This window comes from Nuphar pumila, chromosome 4 (genome assembly GCF_984573655.1).
Source record: "Nuphar pumila chromosome 4, dmNupPumi1.hap1.1, whole genome shotgun sequence".
NCBI lineage: Eukaryota > Viridiplantae > Streptophyta > Magnoliopsida > Nymphaeales > Nymphaeaceae > Nuphar > Nuphar pumila.
In genome coordinates this window covers 30,961,780-30,975,333 of record NC_143252.1, presented here as the reverse complement: position 1 = coordinate 30,975,333, position 13,554 = coordinate 30,961,780, and the positions used below count along the sequence as shown (strand labels likewise).

At 39.9% G+C, this 13,554-nt stretch overlaps 1 protein-coding gene across 2 annotated transcripts; it reads right to left on the bottom strand.

Moving 5' to 3' along the window:
• Positions 1-2,881: 2,881 nt before the first annotated feature.
• LOC149839826 (receptor-like cytoplasmic kinase 176) lies at positions 2,882-7,944 on the bottom strand. Of its 2 annotated transcripts, XM_090002835.1 has the most exons (7): positions 7,660-7,941; positions 5,497-5,822; positions 5,180-5,315; positions 4,194-4,336; positions 3,895-4,018; positions 3,593-3,788; positions 3,294-3,495 (listed from the first exon to the last, which is right to left on the bottom strand). In XM_090002835.1, exons 1-7 carry the CDS (start codon positions 7,712-7,714, stop codon positions 3,420-3,422), a joined length of 1,056 nt encoding a protein of 351 aa, XP_089858961.1. In that variant the 5' UTR covers positions 7,715-7,941; the 3' UTR covers positions 3,294-3,419. The 2 variants fall into 2 exon arrangements, with proteins under 2 accessions (XP_089858960.1, XP_089858961.1); XM_090002834.1 differs by having other exon boundaries at positions 2,882-3,788; positions 7,660-7,944.
• Positions 7,945-13,554: the final 5,610 nt, after the last annotated feature.

Sequence of the window (13,554 nt, the reverse complement as noted above, 5' to 3'; positions counted from 1 at the left end):
TTTTAACCAGCAGATTGCAGGTGTCAGTAAAATATTGAAGTAGCAATACAAATATTTTAAATCTTTTTAAAAAATATTAAAAAGATAAGCCGAATCAACTCATTCTTTTCCATGCAGGATGGAGAAACTACCCACAGAATTGGAGAACCAGTGGCTGTCGCTAAACCTGCCATATTTACTATCGCTGTTCCGACGGTGTAAACCCGTGATAAACCCCAGGGAGTCGCCAAGCTTGGCTGAGCAAGGGATTATCCTTGCCTTCATTACTGCAAGGGGCTGACGCTCATGGTAATGAAACCCTGACCACTCAATTATGTTGCCAGCCTACTGCAACATAACTCTTACCAAGTTTTATAGATTGCTCAACGCTGTCATTACTTCCACGTGATAAAGAAAATTATGTTAACTAATGAAACAGTGAATGAAATATCTCTCTCTCTCTCTCTCTCTCTCTCTCTATATATATATATATATATATATATATATAGAGAGAGAGAGAGAGAGAGCCGAAAGAAGATCAACATTACCACTCATGAAGATCAACAAAATGTTGAACCCATGAACAGAACAAAAAGGAAAGCAGAAATAGAAAATAAAAAAATAAGAAGCTAAAGAAAAAAAAACTACAGGCTGATGAGATGTCACGAGTTCAAAGCCCAGGGGTGCAAACCTTGCTGTAAGGTCAAAGTTGGGTGTACTTCTCGGTAGACCGTATGGACCTCAACGGTTTTAACAACTGGAAGCCTGCCAATGTGCGGTTGGTGAGACGGGTTTTTCCCTTGGCCTAGCAAACTAAGAACACTATTAACTCATAATTTTTGAGGTTGGCTTTTGGATTTAGGCTAAAGACATCGAGTCGTTTTTTAAATAAAGAAACAGATGCATGTTGGCAACAAGCCTAGGATTGAGAATGTAAACGATTTAAGATTCAGGTCAGAGATCTGTCCATGTCTGAATTCGTTTAGTTGGATTCGGTATCAAAGTCAAATCTGATTAATAATCGGATCCAAGTTCAGTATCAAGTTTTGCATCCCAATGTGAGAAAGATCTCAATCCTACAAATTCAAATATGAATACATGCAAATGTCAGATTTTAAGCAAGTTGGATCAGGATTCGGCTTTAGCTAATCTCCATCCGACTCTGAATCTGAACCTGGATTGATTACTTTGTACTTGGTCATGCCTAAACCCGATCTGTGTCCGCCCCATTTACAACTCTACCTTGGATCTAAGGATCCAAGTAGGACGCTCGCTCAGATTGGAGTGCTTCCGTAGTTCTTCAGTCAAAATCACTAGCATCCTCTTGAAATTAATCCAGCCTATGCTATGCAAATAATAAGACTTACCAGATTTGGACTCTATCTTGGTGGATCCAATACAACCTACACCCACGGTATTTGGATATTATTTGGCATGATCTTTGGGCGACCTGATCAGGCGATCTCAGTACACCTGTGCATGATTCAAGTGGGTAGGACCCAAATCAGATCTGAGGCTCAAGAACTTGTTTAGAGCTATGCTTACCAGGTCATGCTCTACCTGGTTGGCTTGGGCTCTTTAACAAACCCATTTGGCCCAAATAGGTACCCCAATTATCAGTCTGGATCCAGTCTTGCCAATCTGGGTCAAGGAAGATCGGAGCCATTTATAGTTAGACGTGATTAAAGATGATCTTTTTTGCAATGGATAGAATGTTGGTGACCGATGCGTAAACATTTGAAGTATAAGTGCCGTTAGAGTTCGACTTTTAAAGCTTGAGCTCAGCTTAGTTAGTTATCAAGTCAAGGTTTGACAACCCGGACATCGGTAGGGGAGTAGGGATGGCAGTTGACCAGGGCAGGGGCGGAGGACAAGGTCTCCACCCCCCGCCTCGTCTCAAAATCCTGCTCTCCATCCCCGCACGGGTTTGGATTTAACCTCCATCCCCATTTCATGCATGTCCTCCATCCCCAGTCCAAACGGAGTGAAGCGGGCGAGGTGGGGCAGGGCCCGTTCCCCCCCCCCCGGTCCACTGCCATCCCTATTGGGGAGTAAACGGGTCAGAATTGATTTGGAACTAAGCATTACTGAATCCGACCTATCCATATCTTGCCTAATTGGATTCAGAGTCTGACAAGAAATGGTAATTACCAAATCAAGATCTGATTAGCTAATCGGATATGTTTTACATATAAACAGGTTGGCTTATCCATCTGACTCATATTCACTGGACTCGGATTCAGATTCAAAGATGCATAATAAATCCGAATGTTATTATTAATCAGGTGTTATTTTGTTTACAAAATCTGAGTAATGAGATTCAGATTTTGTAGGATATAGAGCCAAATCCAATTTGTTGACATCTCTTGGCTTTCGCCTCGCCAGGTCATGTACACTCCCCCATTCCGTAACACAGTCGGTTTTGCGGATTGGGACCATCCAAAGTAAAGCAGATCCGACTAAAACAAGATTTCAAACCACTTAAACTGGTTTATTTAATGTTGAAGCAGAATTCCTTCTATAATTAAAACCATGATTTCAAGAGTCATCTTTGACACTCATTAACGCTGAAAATGAAAGGAATGCCCCCACAAGACCCCGTGATTCACTGCAAGGAAAAGAGGGAAGAGCCACCCAAAGACGCAACTTCCAAAGTTTGACAGCCAACCTTTTTCATCAATCAAGTCGTGATAACCCTTTTGATCAATCAAGTTGTGATAACGACGTTCTGTCAATGAAGTTGGGCCAACCCAAGAATTCCCTCAAACAGAACTCTCTCTCTCTCTCTCTCTCTCTCTCTCTCTCTCTCTCTATCTATATATATATATATATATATATAATTCCCTCAAACAGAACTCTCTCTCTCTCTCTCTCTGGCAGCTGAAAGAAGAGCTTTAAGTGACTATTTACTATAGTGAAACTACACTGATGGAATGAACATTTTGGAGAGACCAAAAAACATACACACAGACCCTAAGAGAGGGTCGATGCTGATTAAAATTACAGACAATTAGACAGAGGTACAAAGAAAACCCCATGAGCCAACCAAATAAATACCACAATAAGTCACTCGACCCTCCTCCTTTGCCCAATTAGGCAAAAATTACAAAAAACATCCTCTCATGAAGGTTTGTTGATCTTCCTCCCTAATCACCACTGGAGAACAATTTCCAGATACAGTAACAACAGAATATGAAGATATACATCGGCAACCAGTCATAAGGCATCCAACTTGACCGTCGTTGCAAGCGGACTGGTGCAGCGACTAGATGAGGTCAGGCGTGTAGAAATTGCAGGGAAATTAAAATAGAACAGCATAGCCATCTAAATGCCTACTGTTATCTCCCTCTTTTATGAATACAGTGGTGAATCCGAAGGCCTGGGGTATGAAACTCTGCCACCATGCGTGACATCAGACCATCGACGATTTTTCTGGACGGCTACCGCGTTGGCATCCCGTTCTCTCCCTTGCTCTGACTGAGGGCCTTTGGCTGTAGTTGCTGCTGTTTCCTGTAACTGTTCCAGTGCTATCACAACATCAGCCATGGTAGGCCTCAACCTGGTTTCTAAAGACAGGCATCGAAGTGCAAGTATAGAAGCTTTCTGAACAGACCTCACGGAGCACTGGCCTTCGAGCCGAGCATCCAAAATGCGGAAAAACCTGCGTTTGCTGTTTAAGTAGGGCTTAGCCCACTCTACAAGATTGTGCTCCCCAGTAGGGCGGTTCTTGTCCACTGCACGTCGTCCAGATAGCAATTCTAGCATGACGACTCCAAAGCTGTATACGTCACTCTTTGCAGTTAAATGGCCTTCAAGGTTGGAAAGAACAAGTCAATCAGCAGAACAGAGAATCTCTCTCTCTCTCTCTCTCTCTCTCTCTCTCTCTCTCTCATACACCGAAAAACTAAATGATACCTGTGGCAAGGTATTCAGGAGCTGCATATCCATATGTTCCCATAACCCTTGTTGAAACATGTGTTTTATCACCAGTCGGACCATCTTTTGCCAGCCCAAAGTCAGAAAGCTTGGCATTGTAATTCTGTACAGAGCCACATACAAGTTCTTAGTTGATGAAGAAAAGGTCTGAATTTGGAAGCCCATGCAAGAATCAGATGCAATACACAAGGACTGACAATACAAGCACGTCAAAACCCACTATACTAGCATACACTTCAATGGTTGACACTGGACAATACAGATACAGTAGTTCATACCGAATCCAGCAACACATTTGATGTCTTAAAATCACGATATATCACTTTTGTTTCAGCACTGTGCAGAAAGGCGAGTCCCCTTGCAGCCCCTAGAGCAACCTTCATCCGAAGATTCCAAGAAAGTGGTTGGAAGTATGCACCTCCTGAACACACAAGATCAAAACAACATACTAAGTTCAAAGATAATTATCTTCTTGCTTTTACAAGCCACATTCCACCACTGTAATTTTGTTCTGATAAGAATGAAAAAAGAAAAGGAACATTCTAAACTAAGCAGAAGGAATGGGAAGCAAACAACGGGTTGAACATTTGAAACTGATCCCTGAAAACATGATTTTTTACGATACATAAAAATTGACAACTTCCAATATAAACAAATTTACAACTTGCACAAGCATATTCCATCCTTAACCTCAAAAGCTGTTTATATTATTATCTTTTAAATTATTAGCCAGAACAATATGCTTAAGCTAGTCCATGAGGAAGCTCTTCCAACTACTAATCATTTTTAGATTGCACAGCGGTTGTCTTGGTTATTTTCAGATTATCAAGCTGTTTAAATCACAAGCTCTGTTCAGGATAGCATTTTAACTAAGGGTTATCAAATTCCAATTGAACCGCCTCCACAGCATATGAGATGCCAACAACAGCTCAAAATTGAAAGAAACAATGACAGTAATTGGACCAGCGAACAATCAAAAGACACAAAGAAGACTGGATAGATTGAGAATTTTAAAGAGTACATCATAAATGAGAGCTATCAGTTAACCTTTTTTTTAAGATGATAAGCTATCAGTTAACCTTTGTTAGTCTGAAAAAATAAATGACTCGTAGACTATGGCCCACACTTCATTTAAAATAGGAACCAATTCCAGATAAAACTTTGAAAACAGACCTAAAACTGGATCAGTTGCATCCAAGCTGATACTAACATTTCAATTAATATAGACAGGCTAACAAACACTAGAAATTGAGGAAGAACTCACTCCTGAAAAGATGATTTTCCAAACTTCCCCGAGGCATGAACTCGTAAACGAGTAACCTGTGCTCATCCTCTAAGCAGTATCCAATTAATTTCACCAAGTTTGGATGGGAGAACTGCCCCAAATAGTTCACCTCTGCCTACAGAACTCAAAATAGGTAACAGGTAAGCAAACTGATCCATACAATCACAACAACGTTCACAAGATAGATGAATAAACAAATGAATAACCACATTTAATTACAGTCTGATTGCAGGGTATTTTACGACTCCTTGAATCAGAAAAGAGAGAATCACAAACTAAAGGACTACATGTCTCACCAGCCATTCTCTGTGGCCCTGAAACCCCTCTTGATTAAGTTTCTTCACAGCAATGACCAAGCCAGTACCCGGTTTTGTCGCCGTGAAAGAATTTTCATCAATCCAACCTTTAAAAACCGAACCAAAACCCCCTTCTCCCAGAACAGAATCAGGCCGGAAGTTCCTGGTGGCAGCCCTGAGCTCTGCAAAGCTAAAACTCTTTACATTCGTAGCTTGTAAGATCTCCCCCTCGCTTTTGGGAGTTGGAGGTGCAGTCACAGAACCTGGCTTGGTCAAATCTCCCATATCTGCTCCATCCTTTCCAGCATATTTTGATGAATTCACCCCTTCAACACAAAAACCACAGCATCCCGTAAATATCGCAACCACACAAGGAAAGGGCAAACGTAAAAATGATCCCAATAGGATCGATAAGCTAGACCAAATCAGAAATGGGGTCCAGAGAAAAAAGAAACAAACTCAGCAGAAGGTTTGGGAAATAAGAAAAATGGCACAACTAATGAATAACATAATGTGACAATCTGAGTGTGACCGATTTAGCAAACCATAAAACATATTACAGCAAATTTGTAAAATCAACAACCATAATGCAAATCTTAAACAATACCAAAGGAGAAGATGCACGCCAAAAAATCGATACCTCGTGAAAATCATTACTTTGGAAAAAAGGCAAAAGAACAATCGCTTCACTCAAACATTATGCCCACAAATGGTAGCAATAATACTCAAAAAATTTAGTCTGAAAGAAGATGAAAAAGGTTTCTCATGCAAGGACCAAAAACAGTTCCAAAAAATGCATACTTTCTACCATAATTCCGTCCAATGTCAAATTTGAGCAAGTTTTTGGTACAGCTACTAAAGATCAACCAAAACCCAATAAACACGAAAGAAAGAGGAAGCAACAAGGCTAAAAAAGTTCAGTAAAAAGAAAACTAAGGAAAACAAAAACCTGTGCTTTACCAACATATTAGCAAGAATCTACAGAAAGTATACTTTTAAAAAAAGAAAATATCGGTAAAAGCCGTTATATTGGATCAAATTTTCTGAAAAAAAAAAACGTTTGCGATCAAACGCTCCTGCATATCCGCACAAAAAACCCCAATCAAAACCGAAATTTCAGCAGCAACTTCACTCAAACCCGAAATTCAATGCAAATTTTCCAAAAACCAAACTCGATCATTCAAAATACGGATTCCAACTACTGATATCACTCAAAGCCTGAAAATTCTGCGCAATTTTCCAAAATCCAAACTATACCTGCTCCTGGAGCCCAAAATTTTCGCAAGAAACCCAAAATTTGGGCACGGACCCCTCATATTTAAGCAAGAAAATCCTAAATCCGGACAAGAACCGAATGATATCTCAGAGACATCAAAAACCAGCAAAAGGAAAAAAAGCTGAACAAAATCCCCTGGCACGCACACTTTTCCAAGAACGATACTCACAAGAACCCGTTAAATTCAGAAGAATCTCGCAGAATCCACAAAAAACTATAAATCACGAACAGAAATCAATAAACAAAATCCTAACCAAGACCTCTCTTTCAAGCAATTCTTCCGGAAACCATGCATCAGAGAGAGAGAGAGAGAGAGAGAGAGAAATAAAAGATGGACTGAATGAAAATAAAATCAGAAATTAAGACGGACAAAGAGAAATAAGAAGACATTTAAGGCCTGCGTCCACCGAAAAAAGCTCATGTTCCCTCTTTCTTTCTCATTTTATTCAATCTCTCATCTCATCTGACATATTTAAACAGGTGTATGATCCAGATAAAGTAATTTTATCTATGAAAAATAATCTCAAACAATCAAAATGGGATAACGATGGATGAAATCTCATCTAATCGCGCTTTTTTTTTATATTTACAGAGAGAAACCGCCCTCAGGATCGGAGACAGACCGAGCCGTGATGGCTCTAACTGCCATACTTACGATCACTGTTCTGGCAGCGTAAAACTCTGTGGCTTACCCCTTGCCCACGCTTGATGATGCCCATGGGATTTGAACCAAAACTGGGGGCTCCCATCTAATCGTTTGAATCTATCAAATCTTGAAAAGATTAAAACCGAAGATCTTGCTTCATATTTGTAGAATCATTTCCATATTGCCGTAGAATCTAACACACAGAGAGAGACGTAGCCGAAGCTGCAGAGAAGCAGATTACCTGTCTCCGGGAAGGGGCTCTCCGCCTTGATCCTCGAACTCCAGCAGCTCCCCATGCCCGAACCTCTACTACTACCACTACCAACCACCACCAGAAGAAGAAGAAAGCTAAGCTCAACACGAACCCTTCAAAAATGAGAAAGAAATCTAGCGTTCGGTTTCTTGGGAAAGAAGAAGAGGAAGAAGGAGAAGGCGGGCGAGATCCGTGAGTAGCGAAAAAGAAAGAGAGAGCCTTTTTCCTCTCTGTAAAGTGGTTTGGGGGCGGGAAGATAAGCGTCGAACCAACAGCAAACTTTGACCAGCAACGCCTACTACAGAGAGAGAGAGAGAGAGAGAGAGAGAGAGAGAGAGAGAAACTCACCAGTCACCACCACTCCCCAATTGGGCTTTAACGGTGCAAGATCGTGTCCGGAACTCGATCGGACGGTACAGGATCGATCACGATTTCTTTTTTATTATATTTTGCGGTGATTTAGGAGTAGTGAAATGTTTAAAAAAGATTAATATAACGGCAGCACATTTTGCACGAGAAGTTTTTTTTTTTTTCTTTCACTTTTTTGTTATTTGCAAAATATCGGGTAAATAAATGAATTATGAGAACAAGAAACAGCCTCAAAATAATTGAGAAATAACAAATTTTAGTCCGAAATGGCAACGAAATCACTATCTTGAAACCAAAATGTCGCGATATTTTAACGCTATAAACGAATGATAAAAATATCGCAATTTGCCAAACGCCCCGGATGAGACGGGTTGACTTTGTGATGGGAACTAATGCCGGATGTGGGTCCCACATAGCCCCTTATCTTTCCGACAGTAAAAATATCATTCGCGCCCCCTGTGCTGAGATTATTTGCAGAGAAACTCCTACAGGTCATGGAGCATTTTCAGGAAAAGGACGAGTGTAAGTAGGCAGGTGAACCCAACCCGGATTGTTTATAGACCCGAACTGACTTGTACGCTTTTAACTAAGGGTATTACGGGTCAGGTTTGGTTAGGACCAAGGTGGAACAAGACATGGACTCAATTTTTGGGTATGATTATCGGGTCTGTACCTGGGTCTAATCAAGTTTACTATAAGAAAAACTATACCCGAACCCGAGAAAAAATATATGAACCAGACCCGGACCATACCCAGTAAAACCATATTTTTATCATTTTTACATTGAAAATTTACAGGTCTTAATCGGAACTCGGTTCAAGTCCGGGTCTGGTATAAAATTTTACAAACTATACCAGGGTTCATGTATTAAACAGACCTTTGGATCTGAACCCAAGTCTTAATTGGGTCTTCTTATTTATCACCATACCGGATCCTATAGGGTTTGGTTCGAGTTGTGTCCGGGTAAACCCGCCCAATTGACACACATACTTTTAACTCCTTAAATAACTCATTACGTACCCAACCTTTAACAGCTTGACCCAATATTTACCCGACCTATTTATAGTGACCTAATATTAGAGCTGGTACGAGCAGAACCAACCGATCAAATGGTATTAAGTTCGGCTCGTATTTATCAAGCCAAGCTGAGCTTGAGTTCATGAAATACCTGAGCCAAACAAGCCAAGCACGAGCTAGGTTATTTATAAAATAATGTATTTTTTCATAGTTGAAAATAATAAAATTTGAACCTTAAACCTACTAAACCAAGCTCAAACCGGCTTATTTACAAAGTAAATAAGTGTTTCAAACCTTGTGTTGGAACGTTGCAGGTTCAAAACCAAATGGTATAGTTGTATAACTGATAGGGGTCTGCCTAACGCCAGCTGCCTTCAAAAAAAAAAGAAAAGGATTTGAACTTTAAAATAGGGATAGCAGTGGACATGGCCATCTCAAAATTCTGCTCACCATCCTCGCCTCCATCCCCGGGTTTTGATTTTAACCTTCATCCTCGTTTCATGTCTTCTATCTCCATTTTAAACGGGGTGAGGCAGGGTGGGGGTCCCATTTTCCCTCCGTCCATTGCCATCCCTAAAGAAGGATTGAGGACGGAACCGGGCGGAACAAGGCGAGGATCTGGACAGGGACAAGGTATACGGCAGGAGAAAGCATAAGTCCATCCCCGCCTCCATCCCTGTTTTATATCCTCCATCCCCAGTCCACTGCCATCCCTACTCTAAAAGCTTATTATTTACATGCAAACACTTCAACCATCTTTATTTTAAATATAAAATATATTTATTATTTAGTTAATCAACCTATACAGACCAAGCCTAATGTTGGTTGTTCATGCTCGAGTTTGCTAGGGATGCAAACGGATAAGATCTAGTATGTCACTTTTATGATTTTTAGTTGTTCCAACATAACCCGAATATGACATTCCTATGTATTATTTAGCTGATTCTAGTCCCATCTATTTGCATCCTTAAGTTTGTTTGAACATATTTGACAAGTTTGAACAAGCCAAACATGAGCAGAGAGACACAAGCAACTGGTCTTGTTTCCAAGCCCTACTAATGTATACTTAATCTGATCAAACCATTGGGGCTTGAAATAGATACTACAAGCATGAGTAATGGGTCCCTGCTAAACCAATTTGGTGCTAAATGGTGTTTTGGGGATTTTTGTATTTTATTTTTAAACTCTGACCTTACAGAGATCAGCTCTTGAAGCCTTTGATTCCAACACATTGGTGGGTTTTTATAAGGTTCAACAATCAACGGTCCAAAATCTTTGTAAAATTTCAAAGTTACAAACATCATTTTTTTCATCGAAAATACATGATTCGGGTATGGATTCTTAGTAAATAGACCATGCCCAACACATTTATGGGGCCGAAACTACATAAAAAACACCAAAGAAACCCGAAAACCCCATTTAGCATGTGGTTTAGCACCAAATTGGTTTAGCACCGACCCATTTTCCCTATAAGCATAACCAGACTATAACTTTGTTATTTTATTCGTTGGGTTTGGTATAAATTTAGCACTTGCTTAAATTCGGTTGGATGAAACCTTACCCAAACCTGGCCCAACTCGATTTTTGTTCCAGCATGATTCCGTTTGTCAACCTCAAGGCAAGGTGGTCAACTTATTTTTATTCTAATAATTAGAATACTCTTTTGCAAGTGCATATTTATATTCAATCCTCACCGCACATCTCACTTGATAATTCATAATTATGCATTTTATTTGAGAGTTGTGTGAGACCCACACATATTTCTCTTTGGTGAGATGTGCAATTGAAATTTGGATATAGCCAACTAACAAATTGATTATGTACAAGACAGGATCGACATACATTTCTTAATAACATTTCTTAATATGGGTGTCAAAGGGTCGGGTTTACCCAGATCCGACCCATACCAAAACCCTATAGGGTTCAGGTATAGTGATAAATAAGAAGACCCCGATTAAGACACAGCATGGAGCCGGGTATGGTTTGTGAAATTTTATACCGGACCGAGGCCCCGGCCGAAGTTCTGATTAAGACCCATAATTTTTAATATAAAATCTTTTATATTTTTGAGAATTCTTAATAGTTTTATATTTTTTTTATAACAAATACATTTTTATATATTAAACTAGTAAAAATTACTTTTTAATCAATTAAATAATAAAAAATCTATGTCACCTATGTTTTAGTTTTCAAACAAATTGCGTATTCATTTCTCGTACATCGTGTGGAGTCTCCGTCCGTGGTTGTGTCCATGTCACATAGATTTTAGCTGTAAGTTGACCGGGTTCGAACCAAAGAAATTAATGCTACAAGTACAAGCTTTTAAAACTGCACCAAACCATTGGTTTGAAAGGTTGACCCGATCTCAAAGTTGAATTCAATTCATAGTGTCTGGGTATGGTTTTTCTTATATCTGACGAGATAGAATCCAAGTCCGGATCTAGTACCCGCACCTCAAAACAAATCTGGGTTCGGACTCTTTACCGACCCGTTGACGCCCTTATACTCAATCAAAGAATCAGGCTGACTAGTTTTGTTTTTAACCCAAAAAAGTTGCACCCGACACGAAGACCTGGTTGTGTTGGCTCAGCCTACCATGTCATGCCGGCGTTGTAAAACTCCAAAGCTAGGACCTGAGGCCTATGCTAGCGTCAGCTTACACAGAGAATTGAAGCCCTTAAGAATCAAACTTTGACCGTCCGTCCAGCGGCCAAGGCCCCACCTCACTATGCCAACCGCCCTTGGGGTATCACATGACGAACCAAAGATTTGGGGATGTAAACCAGTTGAATTAGAGTCAGAACTAGGCATTACCAAGTCCAACTTTATCGGGTTTGGATTCAGATAAAAAAATAATAAAACCAAACCCTTATCCGACTAATTTAAAACCCGGTATTTACACTTAATTGGGTCGGGTTTTTAGTCAGATTTTGGTTCGGGTTTGTATGCAAAACTTAATACCAAACTCGGATCCGAATTTGGCTATTGAACTTGCCTAATGAACTCAGATTCGGGTCGGGATGTAAAAGGATCGGACTTGGTTCAAACCAACATTGTTAAAAGCGGCCTGAATTGGCCCTTAATTAGCCGATTCAGAAAGTGCTGATTCACGTGTCATTTTAATTCATATTTTTAGTATTTTTTAGGATATTAAATTTTGTAATATTTTTTATTGTTTAATAACAAGTGTCAACTGATGGTAAAAAGTTGTTGATTCACAACGATTCGATCCAATTCGATTCTTTAGGGGTTTTTTGGTTCAATCATTACCGACTTCAATATAAACAAATTTAGCATAATAAGATCTGAATTCGGATATGGGTCAGGTAGAGATCAGCTGAGACTAACTCCTGATCCAACTACCATAAAATCTGAAGTTTACGTATGTTCAGATTTAGATTTTACCCATACTCGGATTTGAATGCAAAACTCAACACTGAGGATCAAGTTATTTAATCGGATTGGCTTTTGACTACCGAATCTGACTAGGTGGATTTGAATTTAGACAGATATCCAACCTAAATTATAACCGTTTACATCCCTACAAAGGGAGAGCAGATCAGGTGATCTCTCAAATCACTTTAAGAAAGTGATTCGACATCTTCACCGTCCATTGCTTCATCCCACAAGGACCTCATGGTCCTTGCGTACATTGTAGACGATGAGGATGCCAAATCACCTTTCTAAAAGTCATTTGGTAGATTAAGTGATCTGCTCTCTTACAAAGGTGGGAATGTAAGCTGGTTGATCAAACTTGGGTTGGCAAAGTAAATGAACCCTGGCTGAGAACCAAGCCATTTAATGGCCCACCCCCCTGGAAGGTAAACCCTGGATGGGGTCATCGACTACCAAACACTTACAGAGCCCACCAGTTAAACACAACCAGTGGGAGTCGAACCTGGGACAAAGGGGTTAGCACCTTCTCCCCGAGCTGCTGCCACTTGGACCAAGAGCTCATTTATTTTTTATTCTTTTATTTAATTATTCAGTCGGGTGTTTTCTCCTACATAATAATGTCATAAATTTTGTTTTATAAAAAATCTTTTGAATGTAAAATCTGGAGATATTAAAAAACTGATTTTTATCGAAAAAAGTTCTTGGGAAAATATTATCATATATGTAAAAAAATAAAAATATAAACTTATATAATATATATATATAAGTACTATTTCAAAATCATTTCATCACATTATTCTCTCATTCTAGAAGTGAACCCTTTTATATTTGGATTGCAGGTTATGTATAGAATTAACGCTAATGTTTGTTTGAACATGCTGAGAGACAAATCAAAACCCGAGGCAGGGATGGACTTCCCCACCCCGATCCCTGCCCCGCCCCGCCCCGCCCCATCCCCAATCTTTCTTTAGGGATGGCATTGAACTGAGGGAAAACGGGGGCCCACCCCACCTCACCCCGTTTGGACCAGTGATGAAGGCGGGGATGGAGGTTAAAGTTAAAACTAGTGTGGGGATGGAGGGTAGGATTTTGAGACGGGGT

What these genes read in the sequence shown, in the direction of transcription:
- LOC149839826 (XM_090002834.1), bottom strand. Translation starts at nt 7,714, where the DNA reads ATGGGGAGCTGCTGGAGTTCGAGGATCAAGGCGGAGAGCCCCTTCCCG. An exon ending in GAGCCCCTTCCCGGAGACAG is followed by an intron (nt 5,823 to 7,659) that starts GTAATCTGCTTC and finishes TTTGTGTTGAAG; the next exon opens with GGGTGAATTCATCAAAATAT. An exon ending in GGAAAATCATCTTTTCAGGA is followed by an intron (nt 4,337 to 5,179) that starts GTGAGTTCTTCC and finishes TTGTGTGTTCAG; the next exon opens with GAGGTGCATACTTCCAACCA.